At 37.4% G+C, this 22773-nt stretch overlaps 1 protein-coding gene across 1 annotated transcript; it reads right to left on the bottom strand.

Moving 5' to 3' along the window:
* Positions 1-409: 409 nt before the first annotated feature.
* Positions 410-21896, bottom strand: AMTN (amelotin). Its single transcript, XM_058546344.1, has 8 exons — positions 21843-21896; positions 18839-18925; positions 17760-17825; positions 16746-16808; positions 13629-13664; positions 11859-11885; positions 9340-9604; positions 410-615 (listed from the first exon to the last, which is right to left on the bottom strand). Exons 1-8 carry the CDS (start codon positions 21894-21896, stop codon positions 410-412), a joined length of 804 nt encoding a protein of 267 aa, XP_058402327.1.
* Between the last annotated feature and the right edge of the window lie 877 nt (positions 21897-22773).

Below are 22773 nucleotides of genomic sequence, written 5' to 3'. Positions count from 1 at the left end.
GATAATGGTAGTAACGCACGAATTTGGGTGACTAAATTTTCCTTCTTATAATTTTCTGCCTTTAAAATATTTTCTATCTGCTTCTGCTTTCAAAAACAAAATTATAATAATCAATTGGTGACTGGCTGAAAGTCTCATTATTTGATAAACTGCACCAGCTCCAAAAAATAATGGATATTTTTATAGTCCCAGTATAATAATTTTACTTTTTAAATGAAAGCATGTATAGGTATTCAAAGTAAGCAGAATAACTAGCATAATAATTAGGAGTCCAGTATAGACACATACAAACACACTCACACACCTTCCATACAAAAGTCTTGTTAATTTTTTCTTCATTCAGGACAAGAGGGGACCGTTAATGTTTAGTTTTTGAGAATTCCAGATGTATTGTATTTCTAATGAGTAATCACCTCATTTGATTTAGGGTGGTGTGAGGTCCATGAGGGTCTGTTCCTACTTTATCAGAAGTAGCAACTAAGCCCCAGTTGAGAACAACAGGGGCTGAGCGTCCACATTCGTAGTTTCGGGGAACCATCAGGTGTTGGGACCAGCTACTTCCTCGAACACTATGCACCTTTTGATTGTTAACAGATCTTTCCCCTGCCAAAGATACTGTGGAATGGGTTAGGAGTAAAGATCAGGAATGGACTTCTGGTTTCAGTAATGGTAGATTAAGTCATTTGGACTAATTCTTCCTGCTCAAGACAACTAAAAAGCTAAATGACATATAAAAAAATTTTAAATCATTAAAGAGTTAATCAGATAATGAGGAATTAGGCCAAGATCCAGGAGAGGATAAGAGTCGAGAGAGGAGAGTCTAGCATTTGGGGCCATTTTTGCCCTGGAGCTGGCTGCCGATCTGGAAGTGGCTGAGCCGCATGTTCAATAAGCTTGTTGGCTTACAGGAACAAGAGTCGGCGTCCAGGGCCCATCCAAGCTGGGAGCCCTGGGAAGCTACTATCTGCTGTCGATTAAGGCCCAGGAGGGGTGAACCAGAAGTAAGTCAGCCCTCGAGGGACTGCAGCCCGGCTTTGTTTTATCTGAGTGACCCAGAAAAATCTTAAACTCTGAAGTTGGATTAAGATAATCCAGATTGTTGTTCCTCTGGGCTCCTGGCAGAAACAAACAAAGATACTCCCTGGCCCTAATTGTTTCTATGAAAAATTTTTAGAAACAACATTCGCATGCTCTCAAAGATAACCTGATTCAATAGGAGGTAAGATCCCAAGAGGAAGAATGAGAAGAAAAACAGACAACAAGAGGAGACTGATGAGGAATCAAGATAATTAGAATTATACTTTGCTTTGAAAAAAACAAGACTATATTCAAAGAGATAGAAGCAGAGCTTTAACACTTTGATAGAGAACTAGAAACTATAAAATATGGTATAGCAGATTTCAAAAAGAGCTAAATAGAAATTCTAGAACTGAAAATGTCAATAAACAAAATTAAGAGAACAATAGATGGAGTTAACAGCAGGTTAGACACAGCGAGAAAAAACTCATGAATGACACTTAGATCAGAAGGTTAGAACATAGAGTGACAGTAAAAGTCCTTAGCATATATATTGACATTCAGGAGGTTGCACCCAGAGTACCGAGGATGCAATTTGCAATATGAGTGTGTCCACCAAATCCAGTGGTGGCTGTCCACGTGGAATGGGATTGAGGAGGGAGTGGATTATCTGCATAGCAAGTGATCCTATTTGTGCTGACTTCCTTCTATGACGTCTCTTCTACAACTTCTCAAATTGTTCTATTCTCAGTTACATAGGGACACTGAAAAAAAAAACAGTAGGCTCTTTAGGTCCTAAAAATGTTTAGTAGATTCCATAAGGGGCATACGTGTACTGCTTGTGAAGATGTTCATTTATGTAATGTCTTCTTGTAGTTATAAAGTTAAAGGAAGTTTAATTCAAACTAGCTGTTCTTTTAAATTTTACTCTGAAGTGAATAATTTTTGCAATTATTTGTCCTATGTATTGGTCTAAAATCTGTCACACACTCATTTCATACTGAGTATATTGTTACCTGTTTTAGTGTTACAAATTTAAAGTTTTAGGTATGTTAATAATTAAAAGTTCAACTTCTGTTGGCTTAGTCCAGTTGAGTTTCCTGAATGTGGCTTCTTACATCTTGGGTTAGATGTCTACTGGCCAGCTCTACCAATGTTTCATTATTTCATTTTCCTGCAGCGGTCTTCCTACCCAAGGGATATTATAAAGCATCAATCACCTATATACTTTGCTCGTTTGTTGTTGTTAGTGCTGTCGAGTTGATTCCTACTCCTAGCGACCCCGTGTACAGCAGAGCGCAACCCTGCCTGGTCTTTGTGCGCCATTGTCTCACCTTCTTGTGCTGTATCAGACAATGCTATACTGCTATTCATAGAGTTTTCATGGCCAATTTTTTCGGAATGAGTGGCCAGGTCCTTCTTCCTAGTCTGTCTTAGTCTGGAAGCTCTGCTGAAACCTTTCCACCATGGGTGACGCTGCTGGTATTTGAAATATCGATGGCATAGCTTTCAGCATCACAGCAACATGCAGCTGCCACAGTGTGACAACGGACAGATGGGTGGTGTGGTTCCCTGACGAGGAAACGAACCCTGGCCACTATGGTGAGAGCGCAATGTCTTAACCACTAGACCACCAGGTCTGGCTACTTTGCTCATGCATTCTCTGATTTTCCTTAAATGTTGTCCTTAATCACCCTTCTTCTTAACTGTTTGAGTTTTTACTTGGATTTTCGGATGGCTATCAGATTTAAGACTTAATTTGTTTCTAGATGTACCTTGTCTCCCTAAAAGGGCTATTTGCTGTCTTTTCCTTGGCTCCTTGAGTGGTTCATTACACTTTTAGTTTTTCATCTTAGGACCACTAGGGGGCGATATTTCCCATCTCTTAGCCCCATAATTTCTAGCAAACCTTAGAAATTTGCAAACACTGTGGGCTAATGTTTTAAAATACTAATCAATTTTTTTTGTATCTTTTAAAAAATTAAGACTTTTTTTAAAAAAGCAACTTTAGGTTTACAGAAAAATTGAGCAGAAAGTACAGCGAGCTTCCCTTTATCCCCTTTCCCTCTCCTCTCCGCTTGATCCTGCTGTTAACATCGTGCATTAGTGTGATACATTTGTTACAATTGATGATCCAATACTGATACATTTTATTAACTAAATTCCATAGTTTACATTGGGTTTACCCTTTATGTTGTGTATTCTATGGGTTTTGACAAGTGTATAATGACATGTATCTACCATCTCAGTATCCTGTGGAATAGTTTCATTGCCCTAAAAATCCCCTGTGCTCCATCTGTCCATCCCTTCCTCACTCTGAAACCCTGGCAACCACTGATCATTTTGCTGTCTCCATAGTTCTGCCTTTCCCAAAATGTCATCCAGCTGGAATCATATATATCCTTTTCAGATTGGCTTCTTTCACTTAGCAATGTGTATTTAAGCTTATTTCATGACTTTTTGTGGCTTGATAGCTACAGTATGGATGTACCACAGTTTGTTTATCCATTCAGCTACTGAAGGACATCTTGACTGCTTCCAAGTTTGGCAATTATGAGTAAAGCTTCTATAAATATTTGTATGCAGATTCTTGTGTGAACGTAAGTTTTTGACTCATTTAAGTAAATACCAAGGAGAGCAATTGCTGGATCATATGGCTAAGAGTATGTTACGTTTTGTAAGAAACTGCCAAACTGTCTTCCAAAGTGGCTGTACCATTTTGCATTCCCGCCATCAATGTCTGAGAGTTCCTGTTGCTCCACATCCTTGTCAGCGTTTGGTATTACCAGTGCTGTGGATTTTAGCCTTATTAATAGGTGTGTAGCGGTATCTCACTGTTTTTGTGAATTTGCTATTTCATGCTGGCATATGATGTCGAGCATTATTTTCTTTTCATGTGCTTATTTGCCATCTGTATGTCTTCTTCAGTGACGTGTCTGTTCAGATTTTTTGCCCATTTTTAAAAATTGGGTTGTTTGTTTTCTTATTGTTTTGTTCTATGAATCCTTTGCATATTTTGGATACCAGTCCTTAATTGGATATGTGTTTTGCTAAGATTTTCCCAGTCTATGGCTTATCTTTCATTCTTTTAACACTGTCTTTTGCAAAGCAGAAATTTTTAATTTTAATGAAAGTCTAACATTAATTTTTTCTTTCATGGAGAGTACTTTTCTCTTATTATAGACTAGAGATTTTATAGTTCTGCATTTTACTTTTAGGTCTATGAGTCATTTTGAGTTAATTTTTGTGAAAGTTGTAAGGTCATAGTTTAGAGTCTTTTTCTTTTTTTTTTTGATGTAGATATCTAGTTGTTCCAGCATCATTTGTTGAAAAGATCATCCTTACTTACTTCTTACATTTTTTTGTCTCTTCATATGACAATGATTTTTTTTTAAATGTGTAGATTCTTTTTTTGTGTGTGTGTGAGGAAGATCAACCCTGAGCTAACACCCATGCCAATCCTCTTCTTTTTCTGAGGAAGACCGGCCCTGAGCTAACATCTATTGCCAATCCTCCTCCTCCTTTTTTTTTTCCCCTTTTTCTCCCCAAAGCCCCAGTAGATAGTTGTATGTCATAGTTGCCCATCCTTCTAGTTGTTGTATGTGGGACACCACCTCAGCATGGCTGGACAAGCGGTGCCTCGGCACACCCGGGATCCAAACCCGGGCCGCCAGTAGCAGAGTGTGCGCACTTAACTGCTAAGCCACGGGCTGGCCCCTGACAATGATTTTATATTATCATTTTCTATAGAGAGAATAGAAAGATGGTCCAGATGATCTAGCATTATTGATTAAATTTTATTTTTATTTTTGGTAATTTAGAAAAGTTTCTTTCAACTTTATAACTTATTATGCAAACCCATATTCAAATCCCATCTCTGCCAAATGCTAGCGATGTGTGTGACCTTGCAAATGTTACTTATACCAAACTTTAGATTCCTCATTGGTTAAATTGAGGTGTTACTTTTAGCCCGGTGGCTCTTCTTCCATTATATCTAGATCAGCACTGTCCAATATGGTAGTCACTAACCATATGTAGCTATTAAGCAATTGAAATGTGGCTAGTTTAAATTGTGATGTAAATGGAAATACACATCTGATTCCAAAGATTTAGTAACAACAACAACAAAAGGAATGTAAAATAAATCATTAATTTTTTATATTGTATGTATGTCAAATTATACTACTACTAATATATTAGGTTAAATAAAATATATTATTAAAGTTTAATTTTATCTACTTCTTTTTACCTTTTTCATGTAGACCAGAAAATGTAAAATTATGTACATTGTATTTCTATTGGACAGCACCTCTTTAGACTTTGGTATCTATGACTTTGCCAACAGTAAATTAGGATTCGGTTTTCCAAAAATGTTTTGCACTTCTCACATAGAATGCCATCAGTATATATTATTTCCCTTTGCTTTGTACTCCAAGCAGAATTCGTCACCTAGAACAAGGTAGGTGTTATCGTGAACTTTTTGCCTTCCAATAAGGACATACATAGGATTATTGCAAAAATAACACAAAGTACAGGGAAAGGAAGGGCAAATAGAATGTCTTGAAGCGGGTAAAGGTAGCAAGGCAGAGATGGATTTAAGAAGCTAGTGAAGTTTAGATTTAAACTTCAGGGCCCTTCACTTGCATGGGCTCCTTCCAAGGCCCCAAGAGGATGCTAGCAATGTGTTCACAGGGTCTTATGTTTTGTAACTCTTGAAAAGGTAAGATATTTTAACCATGACCAGTGAAAACATCTGTCTCTCTCCACCTTGACTTTCCTTTCGTCACACGTGGTCTGTGTCCAACGGCAGTGGGGTGATCACAGGCATTTTTGGGATCTGCCTCAGAAAAGTCGAATTGGGGATACATTGAATTTGGGTTTAGTGGGGTATATTCATGTGGTTTGTGAATAATTAAGTTGCTCTGGTTGTTCCATTTTAGAAATGGCTCTCAGGAACACTCCTGCCCCCCACCATCACAATGCACAAAGGGTTGGGACACCAAAGTGAAAGGCGAGAGTTGGCCTTGCAATGTGAACTTGTCTTGTGGCGCTTGATGGCAGAAGTACGTGGTAATGGAAGAGAAAAAAGGTCTATAAAGTTTAAAGCCAGAGGCTGGTCTGTGGAAAATTCTACCAATCAGACTATAAAATCGGAAGCAGAGGTTTCAGTTTTCATTGATGCGTCATTGACAGGGAAGATCTCTTCTGCCAGGAACATATTTGATATTGCAGCACATATAATTGTACATTTACTATATATTTTTTTCTTTTTTGATAGGAATTGAATGAGATTGATTTTATTAGAATTACTGTGTTTGTAGGGCACAGACTGTGGCAGTACAATAGGCAACGAGAATGTCTGTGTGCGAAGTCACGTACGTGTTAGATCATCATGCAATTTTCAACATATGACCAGAGAGAGGATAGAAAAATGGATGTGACATTGCTCAAAGTCGTTCTCAAAGTTTGGTGAGGACTCTTGGGGGTCCCTGAGATCCTTTTGGTAGGTTAGTGAGGTAAAACTATTTTTATGATAATGGAAAGATTACATTTCCCTTTTTCACTCTCATTCTCTCAAGTATACAGTGGAATTTTCCAGCAACTACATCTGTGATATTGTGACAGATGCAGACTGAATGCAGAACAAGATATGAGAATCATACTATCTTTTATTAAGTCAAACATGAAAGAGATTTCAAAGATAAAACCACTCTTCTCACTAATTTTGTTAATTAAATAACCATTCTCATCAAATTTTTAAAAAACATAGTTATTTTTAATTTAAAAGTATGCTATTTGTGTTAACATGTAATTATGTATTACTGATATTTTAAAATGGATTAATAACTAAACATTTTTAATTTCTCGGGCAGATCTGTCTTGGGAAAGTACCTATGTGGGTGTGACGAATGGAAATTAAGCCCTTAAAACCATCTGTCTACCTGTAGCCCTTGGAAAATCTTCAGATCCCCCAAGAGTAGCATTCTCCAGGAAGACACCTGGCCCAGAAGGTCAAGCTGGTAATCAGACACCTGAACTAATAATTCAAGTACCATGAGGAAGTATAGGGAGAAGGTGTGGAGATGGGAGGACAGATAAGTTCAATTGGTTTGAGGGATATTAAAATGAAACAAAATGAAATTCTATAGTGGTCTGCAGTTTGCAAAGTGCTTTCATGTATCATCCACCTTGATCATCATGCTAACCTTGTGGGATATCTGTGACAGGGATTTTTGTCCCCATTTTATAGATTAAAAAAAGACACTCAGAGGGAATGTTTCTTTCTTTTTCTTTTTTTTTTTTTGCTGAGGAAGATTGGCTCTGAGCTAACACCTGTGCCCATCTTCCTCTATTTTGTATGTGGGATGCCGCCACAGCATGGCTTGATGAGCAGTGTGTGGGTCCGTGCCTGAGATCCCGATCCACGAACCCTGGGCTGCCAAAGTGGAGCATGCAAACTTAACCACTATGCCACCAGGCCAGCCCTGAGAGTGTTTTTTTGATAGAGATTTACCTGGGAAATCTTTTGATAGCACTTTTAATGAGTATCGCATGACATTAATGGTGAAATATTTTTGGAAAACTGAATCCTAATTTACTCTCATTTGGCTATGAAAACCTTGGCAATTCATAAATATGTCACTCAGATTCTGGAAATCTGTAACTGTGGCTAATAAATCTTTACCACTAGTAAATCTTTAACCACCTGAAAAACTTAACATGGAATATATTTTTTGGGTGTATATTTGGGTTTGTTCCATATGATGGGGCTAACTCAAATATAGTGAGAAATGTTATTAAACCTACCCACATCTTTCATTTGTGGGGGCTGTAGCATAGTTTGTGTTAATCCCTCCCACTCTCTCTCACTCTGAATGAACTGCAACAGTATGGGTTATAAACTTAAATCAGATTAAATTCTACCTTTCAGGTGTGTAGAGTAAGAGTGATTTATTTTATCAATGTCATTTCTCACTCTCAGACATACCAAAATTAAACGTTAAATGCCGCAATCACTAGCTCTGTATATAAGCAGCTTGAGAATAGGCAGTATGATTTATAATTCTTTGTTTCCACTGTATATTTTAGATGATCAAAAATAATATGGGTATTGAAAATTAAATTTGTGGCTCTTATCGGAGATAGTGGGTCATAAGATGGTGTGAGGAAATCAGAAATTGTCCTTCCATTGCTGGATGTCCACTCCCGTAACTGTAGCACTGCCTCTTTCCAAAGAAAGTTCTAGACCTAGAGTGTCATCTATGGATCCTGAGGTAATGCATTTTCTGAAAGTGTCCAACTTTCCTCCATCCCCAAAGAAGAAAGAGTCAGTTTCAAAATACGTTTTAATACACATATCTTCTAGGTTCAAAGTGGCATAATGTTACATTTCAAAGACAAATTTATCCATTTAATTATTCTTTTTCAGAAATTTGTATTCTCTAGGAAGATTATGTTTTCTGAAATTTCAAGAAAGTTTTTAGATCAACTAAGAATTAATTGCTTCTGATTCTCTCCAGTGTGTCTCAATCTATCCCATAATATGATCAGTGAAAAAGATTCACACATACCACTACATTTGAGGAGGTTTAGTTGAAAAAATTGGGAACAGCTTATTGAATTCCTAGAAGAAAATAAAACACTTTTTAAACATAGGTAAAAGCATATTGAATTTAAACATTTTTACCTGACATCGAAATTTCTTTTCTAGGAGTAAGAGTATCAATATCAAATCATTCTTTTGTTATCTCTAAGGACATTTGGTTCTAGACATGCCCACTTGTTAAATGATTATCTTTGCTTGTTGGTGCTAGGAGAGCTTATTTTTGCCACGTTTCTGCAATCCCATCTGAGGAGAATGGCACATGGGGTCATCTACTGTGCTAACTCTGGTCTATTACTAGTGGCTGCTTGCAGCATTATGTTGGAAGGTTCTGAGGCTTATCCACGATCAATGAGTAGAAAAGAGTATTGTGATTGATCAACTGTGTTTGCTGTGGGCCTGTGTGTGTTTGGGGGCACAGGGTGAGACGGGAAAGGGAGAGCATAGTCTGTTTCCAAATATAGGTCAAATAACTTCGACCTAAGATGCGAAGTATGTTATGCCAGCAACTAAATGTCTTCTTTCTGGGTTGATACAATAGGATTGGTGGCCCAGTAAAAACATCCCCTCACATTGCTGGAATCAACTGTGAGAGAGTAAAGGGGCTCCCTGGTTTTATTAAGATCCATGTTTGTCAAAGCAAGACAAAGAACTCTTCTCTCTCACTCTGCAGACGACTTTCAGAGCCCAGGGGCTTTTTCCCTGCTTGAAGAACTTACCATTTGGGGACCTTGTGGTGGTTTCCTTGGTAGTGTGCGTACCCCTTTGGATGCCTGCAGGGGTGGTCCCTCCCAAGTCATCGTCTGGGTCACTGGGAGTTGGGAAGGGGCTCTCTGATGTTCCCTGGATGGCAGGCTTTACTCCTCCTTGTCCTGCAGGAAGGATTCCATTCTGGACATCTGGATTAGCCTGGCTGGTGGGCAGGATGGCTCCGGGGAACAAGGGCTGGAAGATGAGGCTTGTGAAGATTTGCCGGGCCACTGGCTGGAATGAGGGAAGGAAACAGAAAACAAAGTCAAAGGAACACATTTGAAGGCTGGTCAACCAGCCTTTTCTCCTTTGAGGGCAGCAAGTTTGGGCAGGAATGGCAGGATGGAGAAGATAGGGTCAGAGAAAATAATAAAGATGGGGCATTCCTCAGTGGAAATGCCTCCCTCTTCTGAGCCAAGCTTTATGCTAGTTTCATTACTGGGATTCCTTGCTGTGCCCCATTGCCCTCAGAAAGGGAAAGCCAGAAGCAAGCCAGTCACAGGAAAAGGAATATTGCATAATTTGTTACTATCAGGTGTATCTGGAGGTAGAACTAAGGCAGAAAAGCCACGTAATTACAGCAGGCTCTGTCTCTGTTATTGACCTACACCATAGTCTTTCTTTTGCCCATAATTTTTTAAAGTAATTTAGGAGACTAAAAATTAATGGACAAATTAATTCAAGTAGATTAATCAACCCTCATGTCATGGTTTGCATCCTTCCAAGTTTCTTTTGATGTATTTTTCAAAGGCATTGGAATATTCAGTCAGAAATATTTCCCTTGGCAGTTCGGTTATTCAACGGAACTCCTCTCTGTCAGATTTTCAATGATTTGCACACTGGTAATGAATGCTGTTGCTGCCTACACTTTTTTTTTTCCTGAGAAAAAAATTACTGTGAGAAGTTCCTCCTAAGAAGAAATAATTTGATATCAGCTGATTTTGGAATTCAGGCAGGAACCAGTCACCTGGGACCTCGCAGTTCTGAATGCAATCTCATAGAATAAAAAGGGTCGAGGGCTCATGATTAAGATACAGGTCAGTTTCCTTGAGTGTGGTTCTCAATTGTTAGTTTGCATAAGAACCACCTGAAGAGCTTGTTAAAGGGCAGATTCCCATGTTCCATTGTTAGAGAGATTCTGGTTGAGCAGGTCTAGGGCAGGACCCAGAAATCTGCATTTTTAACCAGCACTCCAAATGGTCCTGATTTGGTAGTCCAGGACTGAAGTTTGGGAGAACCTGTCTTAGATTTATGAGGCACTGAAACCAGGATTAGACTTATGCTGGATGAGAGACACGATAGAGTGCAGAAATTTTCAAATTGGGGGTCATGACATCCATAGATTTGAAATAAAGAAGGTGTGTGGTGCCCATCATTAAAAAGTAAGACAAAAAGAATAGACTATAAATTACCGAGTGCATTCCATATGGTCAGGGTAAATATTGCTTCCTGAAACTTGTATGTATGTGTGTGTGTGTTCGTTGCATGAAAAATGTAGCTGTTACTGTGGGTTTTAGAAAAAAGTTTGAAAACCACTGGTATAGTGGATAGAAAAATGGCTTTCAATCTGGATGTACTCTTTTTCAACCTTGGGACCTAAGTTGCTTAAGCTCTCTGAGCCTCAGTTTCTTTATGTATAATATTGAATTAAAAATTTCTACTTTGTACTTTGATGAAGATTAAAGGTAATGGATGTAAACGATCTACCAAGGTATCTGTTATAGAGAATTGGCTCAATAACTGGTAGTTATGGGTGTTCATGTATCAGTGTTGGCAAAAGAGCCCTGTTACTTGATTTTATTTGTGGACAATCTAGCAAGTCTTTACCTTTTTCGTAATAGAAAGATTTTTTAAAAACTGCCTTTCCAAATACTGCTTCAACTCTTTACTTCAGTGTCATGTTTAGATACCACATTAATTCAAGTAGTTTTTCTCTAAAAATCACTTACAGGAAAATGCATAGAAGTGCCTGGGAATGGTAATATGAGTTTTATTTAGGTTCAGCCCTCTAGTTATTCATATGTATAAGGAAGGGTCCATTCACCACTGTAAGATGCTAGAAAAATAATGTATTTTCCTACAAAAATTAAAAATTTAATTCAATAAAATTAATATTTCCTGTGATAAATATCAATATGTATATTATTCTATATCTGCTTGCATTTCAATAATTTATAATCCTAAATTTTAATCAATATAAAGTATAAAAATATGCATTGGCTTTCTGGATACAACTGAATCTGACATCAATATATGGAAAACAAAAGCTAAGGCAAATTAATGGAAAAGTAGCTGAAGAAAGATGATGAAACCCCCAACTAGACAAAGGACAACCCCACGCAAGGATCTACAGAAATGTTCTGTTTATTGTAGTATGCATCAGGTTTAGGGTTTGTGGTCAAAAGAGACTACATGAGGACAGAAAACTGCATTGTGGTAGCAGTGAAAAGAATTTGAAATGCTAGTAATTAAAAAAAATTTTTTTTACCAATTCCTCTGAGCTTAGGATAGTACCCTAAAAGGAAAATAACACGTTATTAGACAAATTTTAATATGTTCCAGGCAAGATATGTATAACTTAACTTAAAAACTTAAAGTAGTTTTGAAGATTATAAAGAGAGATTTTTTTACTTTCAACAGTATTTTAAACTGCCTTGGTGAAGTTAATGTGTCTGATGTGTAATGTATGGCTAGGAATAATCCTTTTTGTATCACAAAACTCAAGTCAGCACATGATATTGGACTGCTAACACTTATTATCTGAGTGATGTGAGGTCTTCTGAATTTTAAAAATTATATATTTTTCTATTGTTGAGTAATAGATGTACATTGGAGGAAACTTGGAAAATGCAGAAAACAAGAAAGAAAAAAAATTATAATCCCATCATGCAGAGTTTGATGTATTTTCTTCCAGATCTTTTTCATACATTTCTGTTTTACATACTAGACGTAATAGAAGTCATGTCATTTACACAATTTGTTTCTTACCTTTTCTTTTAACACTACACAACAATCATTTAACCATGTTACTGACAATTTTTAATAAATACGCTTTTGTATGGTCACAAAGTATTTGCTTTTGCATTGCACAGTTTACTTAATCATTTTCCTTTTGTTTAATTAAGTTGCACCCAATAGTCTTCTCTACTATAAACATTTTGATGAAAATATTTGTAAATAAACTTTTGCTGTATTTTAGATTATTTCCTTGGGATGTGTTCCCAGGTGTGGAATTAAGAGTTGATATGAATTTTATAATTGGCTCTGCTTTTAGAAGTAAAAGCTGCCACCTGATGCTCATATTTAGTCTTGGCCTTTGGCAATTTTATCAGTGAGCTCAAGAATTACCTTTCCCAAAGGAAAATAGAGAGAGAGAAGAGAAAGTATTCGGTCATTTTTTAGGAAAAAGATCTATAGTTAATAAATAAATTTGAGATTAAAAAATAAATCCCTCAAATCATTAATCATTAGATTAGCCCCATTAATTAATTTTTTTCTTAACAGTGTGGTTTAAAGGATTGACTGGTTGCTTCATCTGTGACATTTACTAACTGCGTGATTGCAAGTAAGTATCTCTAGTGACTCATCTTCAGATTGCAAAGAAAACTATTGTCTACCAGAGGTTGTTTAGAAGAGTAAATGAAATAGTACATAATAAATAATAAAGTACTTAGAACAGTGCCTGGTGCATAGTAAGTGCTCAATAAGTGTTAGCTCTTGTCATTATCAGCCAGCCCTGGTGGTCTAGTGGTTAAGATTCAGTGCTCTCACTGGGTTCATTTCCCAGTCAGGGAACCACACCACCCATCTGTCGGTTGTCAAACTGTGGTGGCTGGGTGTTGCTGTGATGCTGAAAGCTATGCTACTGGTATTTCAAATACCGGCAGGGTCACCCATGGTGGACAGGTTTCAGCAGAGCTTCCAGACTAAGACAGACTAGGAAGAAGGACCTGGCCACCCACTTCTGAAAAAATTGGCCATGAAAACCTCATGAATAGCAGCAGAGCATTGTCGGATGTAGTGTTGGAAGGTGAGAGGATGGTGCTAAAAGACCTGGCAGGGTTCCACTCTGCTGTATACAGGGTACACGGGCTCGCTAGGAGTTGGAATTGACTTGATGGCACCAACAACTTATTATCAGTCTCCATACAGTGCAAAGTAAACAGGAAACTTGGCCCTACCTGAGGAATTGAGGCAGGATTAAGTATTTCACACTAAAATGTTTTAAAATCAAAGTCTTATTAAAAATTAATCTTACCTGGGCTCCAATTTGTGCTACAAAAACTGGTAACATCTGAAAAAAATAGTGAAAAATTCAGTAAAAAAAATATATTTAGAGGTAAGTTCTGGCACATGATATAAATATTGAGACTTTCTTAAAAGGATACAGTATTTGTTACTAATGTATCATCTGTAAAAATAGATATGGACTCATAGAACAGGATGGGAAACGGAATTCATCCATTTTGTAAAAAGAAGAAGATTAGATCCAGAGAGATTTAAAAACCAGTCCAAGGCAGCACATATAGAAGGTGAAAGTAAATTGGATGAACAAAAATAATTTTACTCTCAAGCTATCTTCAAACCAAAAATTATTTCAAGTAATAATGATATAAAATGTGATAAAAATGCATGTGTTCCTTTTATGTGGCAGAAGACACATTAAAACACGTAATGATATTTTAAAATAGATTTCTTGAAGCATATATATTTAGTTTCATAATGGTTACCCGGATATTTTGCTGTTAAAATAGAGCACTGATAGGAAATGATGGATAATATTGTTTAACAACCCCTGGCACTGGCAGAGCTCTTAGAACTAAGGGAGAAATAACTTTACTAGTCACTGATAACTACGTAAATGTTATGAATTTATGGTTGAAACAATTTCGGTGGAGGTGTTGGTGTGCTATAGTACTCTAAGGACTAATCTAGAGTTTGTCAAAGATTTATTTTTATTTCTATAGAAATTCACACAGTGTCATCAGGAAAGTTGTCAAAATGGAACTTTTAATGCTAACCAACCCAAAAGATTTGAAAGTCTTATGAAATAGACTTAATTTTATTATTTCCCAAGACAGTTGGTATAGTAATGCCCATAATGCCAAAAGGTAAAAAGTACATGCATTTAAGAAAAAGCCTTCCTCTCAATCAGATCCTTGGCTACTGACAAATAAACAACTAGTCTTCAGGGTGACAATATGAAAGTGGGTTGGGGAGAAGGGACACTCGGGATATGAGAGAGAACAAAATAGGAATTTCTTCTTTAAGGGCAAGTTGGAAGGAGCAAAAAGATACAAATACGAAACCACAGATGTCTAAGTAAAAACTGTGATGAAAGATAATTTAATTATTCACCAACGGACCAATAAGGAGATAACTTTTTATTAGTAGTTGGCAGAGAATTCATTTGAAATAATAATAGCTAACACTTATTGAGTGTTTACTATGTGGTAGGCACTGTTCTAAGCGTTTTATGTGTATATACTCTTTTAACCCTTATAACAGCTCTAGAAGTGGGTTCTACTTTAATTCCCATCTTAAATTATGAGACTAGTGAGCCACAGAGTGGTTAAGTTACTTGGCCGACATCACACAGGTAATAAGTGGAGAATTGAGATTTGACCAGCAGTTGTGTGGTTCTGGAGTTCACTCAACCATGTTGGCTTGCTTTGATAAATGGGAGCTATGGACAGGTGCTCAAGTTTCTGACAGAGCATGTAAGCCACTCTGCATAAAGAAAGGCAAAGTCAGAGGTTACTGGGATTGCACAGGAGAAAGTCAAGTATGGGGACCCTTGGTGGTGGCATAGCTAAAGATATTGAAGAACCATCACCGAATATGGGAATTGATTTACATTATTGCATGTTGGGGAGCGTGTAATATCAAACCCTCTCTATTGAACCCTCAGTCACATCTACAGTGCCCACTAATGCCTTTGACTGGAGTGGATACTTTTTGGTGAATATGAAATTGTTCTAAGCCTGACTTCAAGAACAGAGTAGAGTAGCCATTGAGACTGAAGCTGAACAATTGATATATGGATTATACCAGCATCACGTGTTACAGAGATTTTCAATTTATTTGTCTCTCTAGTCTTTTTCAGAGGATCACTTTTATTATTGATATAAATAAGCAGCTAATACTTTGAGTGAAGGCTGTAATATATCAGAAAGTAATAAGTACCGACTGATAGACAAGGATACATCTCAATTTAAAAAAGTTACAAAATTTCACAAATATGAATAAATGAAGCAGTATAGAGTTTTTTGTGTTGTTATTTTGAACAAATGAAGGTACAGAGTAAAGTATTGGTTGCATATGATTATATTGTCAATTAAACTCAGATTTGATTATAATTACTAATTAATACTTGCTTCCTCTTATTAAAACCTGCAGGTGTACATACACAGGTAGGAAGATGGTTAGGATATATTAGTCTATCGCTTATAGAAGCAAATTTTGGGAAAAAACCCCAATTTTTGCAATACAATGCAATACTAAGCAATCATTAAAAACAATGCTGTAAGGGAACATTTCAAAACACAAAGACTATTCAAATTCCCTATAATTAACACATGTATGTAATAAATAATAAAGCTACAAAAAAATTAGACCATTACATGGGAAAGATAGGGCCTGAGTTCACCTGTTGGAGAGAATAAGTTATCCATAATGACTTAATCTAGTCATAAAGGGATCATTATATTTTTCTCCAGAGACTGTTAAGCTATTTAGAGAAGTTTCATAAGGTAAAAATTTGGGCTTTGTCCATGGTTAAGATGCCAACACTTCCAAAAGTAGTGATGCCCTAAGTGCGTCATTTAAATCTTAGTGTGAGAGGGTTTTTCAGGATTTTTCCTGAAAGCAAGCAATGATGGGAGGAGGAAAAGAACTAGAAAGCCCTGCGGACTTGAGAGAAGGCATGAAAAAAGGACACAAAGAAGAGATGATTAGATTTGATGAATATAAACTATCCACTTCTTAATTTTTCTCCAAGATGATTCTCATCACACAGAAAGGTTTCAATAGAGAACACAACTTGCTGGAGAAGAATCCTGATACCTCTCAATTTCTCTCCTTATATTTTTTACCTTTCGATATTCCCCAACTTTTCACATTTTCCATTACCCATTACAAACGTGTTCTAGAGAGGTTAAGAGGCAGAATGCTCAGTTTTCTGCATGTATTTTCCTGGATTTTCAGCAAGAACCACATTGCCAAAGACAGTTCTATGTTTGATAGAATATCCCCCTGCAAATTGTCTGGGTAAAATTTTCAAGAACCTTGAAGAAATTCTTTTTTTTCCCCTTTAGACTTCCACCCGAGCGAGAATGCTCCCTAATGTAGACTGAAGTCCCCTCATTGAGCTTACCTGTGGCTGCAGCTGCTGTGGGAGGGTCTGGGCACCAGGTGCCACTCCTGCAGCAGGGTTTAGCTGTAGGGCAATGAAGAAGATTTTCATTATGTTGTTTCAGTTTGAATATTCAGGAAACTAAAGTATATTTGCTAAATGTAAAATATGTTTAAAGGGAGGATTTGCTATGTAAATATATAGCATACGATTGCATTAGGAATTAGATATAGAAGTGAAGTTCATAGACTTGTTTAGTCTATTAGGATCAAAGGTCAGACTAACTTTTCCCCTAGTAAGTTTTTCTTTGGCGTTTAATCTATTCTCTTTGAAAATTACTTAGGTGATTTTATCCTCACTCTTCCCTTTTGGCCATAATAGCCATGATTCCTGGAATTTTTCTTACTGTTTTCTTATGAAGAAATGAATTCCTTCATAGGTAGCTCCATGAAAATTGTGAGGGTCAGAATAACATATCTAGACTGAATATGGTCTAATGCTATATTTAAATCTGACCCCTGAAAAAAACTACATTAATTAGGAAAGGAACATATTAATTATTTTGATCTCCCAAACAGATTAAAATATACAGATATTCTAGTAAAATGAAATGAGAAAATGAATGAGAAAAATGAAAATCTTTCTGTCCCTTCTAGTTTGCTCTTGTTGGGGTGATGTTATTGGTCATAGTGTGTGTGTGGGTGTATGGATGTTGTAGGGGGCAGTGAGGAAAATATGTTGGAGGAATGAGAAGAAAAGCTCAGAGAAGAGGTGAGAAGAACTACATCAGTAAAGACTTGAGAATTAGATTAATTCCTTTAGAGACGCTCTTGCTAAGAAAAACTTTCTTTGATGTACTGAATAGCATCGAACTCGCTTTGACTCTTCTGTCTTCTCTCTTTCAACTTATTTACCATGAACGTGTGTATATGAGTACATCTGTGGATACACACACACACACATATACACATGCTCACCATTAGGTATTATATTTATTTAACAATGAATATTAAAATGATATAAAAGAGTACTTACCTGTTGCCGATCTGACCCCAGTGTAAGCATCTGTGTCAAAGGCATTAGACTTAAAGAAGGGAAGACCTGCAGGGCATTGAAATTGGTATATGAGACAAGAGGCTGTCTGTTTCCACTATGCTGTCAATGGTGGGTATCCTCAAGTGACCTGTATTCCTGTCAGAGGTGGATTTACCAGGGAGGTAAGTGAAGGTGAAGCTTCAGAGCCCTTCACTAGCATTGCCCCTTTCCGTGGCACTGGTAGGAGCCCTGGAAATGTGTCAAGTTTATTCATCAACTTAAAAATGTGTAATTTACTCTTACTTCTTATCTCACTATAAATTATTCACTTTAGTACTTAATTTTTCTGTATCAAATTTTATATTCTTTTTCTTAAAGAAGGTCCCCAAATTGTATAACTTCAGGTTCCTTAAGGAGTGGGATAAGCTTCTGACTTGAGTGCTCTGTAGTGACCAAGGACTAAAAAGAGCACGTTAGACTCTGGTGTTACTGCAGTGTTTCACAAAACACAATAACACATGAACATGAGTGGAGGTAAGGAGGGGTCCTTTAGAGCGGAGGAGGGATTGGAGTGGGAAGAAGGCGGTAGCCAAGAGACAAGGCGGTAGCCAAGAGACAAGGCAGTTTTCAAAAGTATTTAAACATGCCTTGAAGAAACAGATTTTACAGTAACATCAATCAGTTCATCAGCAACAATGGAATTTAAGAAAAACATGAGGAAATCTGCAATTATTTTTATAGATTATCTCTTAGTCTCTGCCAGCTCTGGCAAATATTACATATGATACGTCACAGTATTTCAAGGGCGTAGATGACCAAGCTTTGTCAATAGGTGTATCTATTGTTTTTCAGTTTACCAGATTTGGTTGCTAAACCAAATTATCATTCAGACAAAAGGAAAAAGATTCAGACGATGCTTTGTTTTCCCAAATCAAAATTTTCAGAAAAGTTTATTGCTTTCTGTACTTTTTTCTCCCGGAAGGAAAAAGCTTCTCTCTCTTGTTCAGTCATGAGACTCTGTGTAAATTTTGATTTTAAATCCACTGGTCTGCAAATGTTCCCTATTGTAAGACTCTTACCTGATTTGGCTGCTGTTGGTTTAGTAGTGTTGCCTGATCTGGAACCAGCTTTGTGGGAGGAAGTCCCAAGGCAGGGCTGAGCTGCATCTGTGATAACAAATATTTGACAAGGCAGGGATGTGTTTGAGGTTTTGAATCTATTTATTTCCAGGAGGTAACAAGTTGTCCCAAATGCAAAAATGTCTGTCTTTAGGCTCTGTGTTTTGAAGTAGTTTTAATTCCCTAGAATATTTCATGCATAACAGGAGATGGAGTTGTAGGGTGGAAAAATCTCAGACTGGGAGGGGTAAGGTGAGAGGAGCTAGAGTTGGGTAGGGCACAAAGGTCTCTCGTGGTAGTCCCTAGGCTCCCATTTCTTTTCTGTAACCTCTTTCCTCCTTTTTCAGGGCATGAAATACACAGTCTGCACCTTAGCTCTGTAAACATTTGCTTTTTCCTGACGCTTGAAGGTAAGCTGCCATAATTTCTACTGTGTTTTCATGAAGTTTCCTGCTTTTGCCTCGTGCCTGATAAGTCATTTCCTATAATGGAAGTTCATTCCCCTTCCTGGCCTGGGTATTTTCCTAGTGTATTAAGAATCACCAAATTTAAGGGGTGAAAATGTCCTTGCCATCCATTTGATCTAGTTGTATGGTTTTGTTTTATAAATGAGGAAACTGAGGCCCAGCGAAGTAAAGTGACCTGTCCAAGGTGACACAGTGAGTGGCAGAGCCAGTACTAGGATCCCTGCAGGTGCTCTTGGTCCTTGAAGACATGAATCCTTCCATTGGCTTCTCTCAGCTCTCCCTCTGCATTCAGGTGGAAGCTCCCTGGCTGGGTTGACCTGAGTCAGCCTTTGCTCCCGGCTAGCTGTACCCCAGGGGACAGTGTGGTGTGGCCCTCCAGCCCTGCATCAGCCCTGGGGGCACTGGATATACCCTGCAGCTCCCACTGACTGTTGGCTTCACTTTAGACCTTTCCCTTAGTTGTAAGAAGTAAGGTTGGCATTATCCATCATTAGAGGTCCCTTTAAGGTTTAAGATTAGGTAAGCATAAATTCTGCAAATAGGTCTTTTCATGCCCCACGATCTATTGTCGGCATGACAGCCTGAGTGATCCTTTGAAAACAGCAGTCTGGTCCTTTCGCTCCTCAGCTCAACCCCTGCATTGACTTCCATATTCACTCAGAGTAAAAACCAGAGACCCTACAGTGGCCTACAAGGCCCCCATGCCAAGGCCACTCTTCTGAAGATGCAACCTGCCCCATCTCCAATGTGCACCCTACTCCCCAACTTTTGATCTACTGAAAACAATCACTAGGCCGTCTTAAGTGTCCATGTTTGCAAATGGATTCATTTTTTGTGCCTTTCTGATAATTAAATAAATTCATGTACAAATAATAAAAAAAACCTTGTTCATGTGTCCTGATTTTCATTTAGTAAATATTGCTACTGTACCTAACAGACATTTTAGTGTCATCTCCTGCATCCCCTGCACCACTAGCTCTCTAGCTGCTCGCATGTCATTGGCTATCAGCATTCTGCATTAACCTGTATGCCACTCCTCAGCCCACCTTGAACGATGGCTATGCTCCTGGAAAGTTTTATTTATCTTGAGTTTTTACAAATTGTATGGTAATTTAAGTACACTAGAGACACCCTATTTAGAAGAGACTTTTGGTAAATTTATTTGGTAAATTGCAAAATCCCTGTTTTAAAAAAATTATCCTCCTCGGGCCGGCCCCGTGGCTCAGCGGTTAAGTGCGCACGCTCCGCTACTGGCGGCCCGGGTTCGGATCCTGGGCATGCACGGACACACCGCGGCTGAGGCCGCGTCCCACATACACCAACTAGAAGGATGTGCAGCTATGACATACAACTATCTACTGGGGCTTTGGGGGGAAAATAAATAAATTAATTAATTTAAAAAAAATTATCCTCCAAATTTACCTTGTTTAGAAATTAAATTTTTGCAGACAACTTCTTTCAAGAAGGACATATGTATATTTCGAATGACATAAGAAGAAGGTTGGTTACTCACGTTCCACCTCCTCCCCACAAGGTCACCCTGTTCATCTCCTTCATAGAACTAATCGTAGTTATAACTTAACATTTCTTTTGAAAAATTATTTATTAGTATCTACAGTCTTTGTGAGCACCATGAGGGATCATGTTTTTTTTTTTTGGCTCACCATTGTATCTTCGGCAACTAGCATGGTATCTGGTATATAGAGAGTTTTCAGTAAGTATTTGTTGATTATATGGGCGACTACAGAAGTGTCAAGTGAGCTTGGGGCTCAACTAAGAATGGTTTCTTTTTGTTCTGCTGTTTCATAGCAAATATCTTCTAATTATTTTATTTATGTCCACACTCAAACATCTCAAACAGTTAGAGGAAAGTCCACCTAGAGATCTAAACCACCCATTTCTGTGTCCATAAAATATTGGATAGTTGGAGTGTGTGTTCGAATACTAGTGCTTCTTTCTTTCAAAAACCCATTATATGTGAACACGGTATGTGATGAAATATTCTAAGTCAAAAATATTGACTGCTTTGTAATATTCCCTCGCTATTGCATGATTTGGTAGCCTTTTTAGATTTTATACAATCTAGATGTTTTGGGCTTCCAATTAGAAAAATCAGAAAATACATTTTACCCCTTTAGTCATGAGAAAATAATTAGTTGCCAAGAAAATCTCAAATTCTTTTTGGAAAGTAAAATAATTATTCATTTTGAGTAGATATAACCTAAGGCATTTGTTTGTCCCTTCTACCCTGTTGCTTTGCCAAAATAAGTGAAGTTCTACCACGATAGAATGCATGCATTTTAAAAATGTAAGTACACTGAAATATGCACTAACACTTTATTAGTTTGTCACCTTTCACGTTGGAAAATAAAAACAGGAACCTAAGGGACTGGGTCATGGGACAGAGCAGTTTTGGTGGAAGGCAGGAAGAGAGAGAGATGTACGATTAGAGACGCTGCTAAGGCTGGTGGGTATAAAAATAAACATATTGCGCTTACTGGTAATGACAGAGTTGATCCAAGAAGACAGAACAGTAGAATCGCAGTCTCCATGTTTCAAATTGCTACCTGTAACACAAAATCGTGTTATTCTTTTACGCCATTTTTTTTCCTTTTGAGAGAAGATGATGCTTGAAAAAAGATTGTTCTATTTGAAACATAGCTAATTACTGTTACCTTTCCGTCCACTAGGCAAAATGTGCAGGTGAAACAATATTCAAAGTCCAGCTGATTTCTCCAGTTTCTGTGGTGAAAAAATTTTACCCTTTGGTGAGTTGTGAGTTTGTGGAAGGAATTTAAACTCAACTCCAGGAGGTTGGCGACTGAGAGACCAATCAGGACTTAGCTGTCTGTGAAATCATTTGGTTTCTTTCACTTCCCAACACTTCATTAGGTGAGTTATTTGCTGTAGACATCATATTACCCAATGTCTACCATGTGAATAGAGGGTATTTCAGAAAGACATGCCTTGGGTAATTAAAAAAAATGCGGACAATAAAAAAATTACAATCCTTTTTCGTCTCCATCTCCTTCCCAAATGACTTCCCAGGACGTACCTGTTTTATCATGTATGTATGAACATATAAATCAAACATCAAAATATACTGCTCTGTGTATAGGTTAAAAATGAGATTATGTATATTGCTCTGCAACTTTACTTAACCAATAATGGACAACTTTGTGTGTCAGTACATATAGATTTATTTCACTTACTGAGTGGTTACACTATATTTCCTTTTGATGGACATTTAATCCATTTCCAGTTTATTTTTTAATTATAAAAGTGGTACAATGAACATCCTTATAACACTTTTTTTCACACACATGGGAGTATTTCTATAGGTATTATTCCTAGAAGTACTGTATTAAAGGATATGTATGTTTTAAATTTCAATAAATATGGCCAAATTGCCTTCCAAAAATTGAATGG

Source organism: Diceros bicornis, chromosome 8, assembly GCF_020826845.1.
Source record: "Diceros bicornis minor isolate mBicDic1 chromosome 8, mDicBic1.mat.cur, whole genome shotgun sequence".
NCBI classification, from domain to species: Eukaryota; Metazoa; Chordata; class Mammalia; order Perissodactyla; family Rhinocerotidae; genus Diceros; species Diceros bicornis.
Note: the sequence above shows the minus strand (reverse complement) of the source record. Positions and strands in the feature narration are given on the sequence as shown.

Bases quoted from the DNA above. Each gene is read 5' to 3' on its own strand.
- AMTN (XM_058546344.1), bottom strand. From the start codon at position 21,896: ATGGAGACTGCGATTCTACTGTTCTGTCTTCTTGGATCAACTCTGTCA. The intron at 11,886-13,628 runs GTAAGATTAATT...TTTTCCTTTTAG, and splicing joins TAGCACAAATTGGAGCCCAG to GGTACTATCCTAAGCTCAGA. The intron at 9,605-11,858 runs GTAAAAAAAATT...CCCTCATTCCAG, and splicing joins TCCTAAGCTCAGAGGAATTG to CCAGTGGCCCGGCAAATCTT.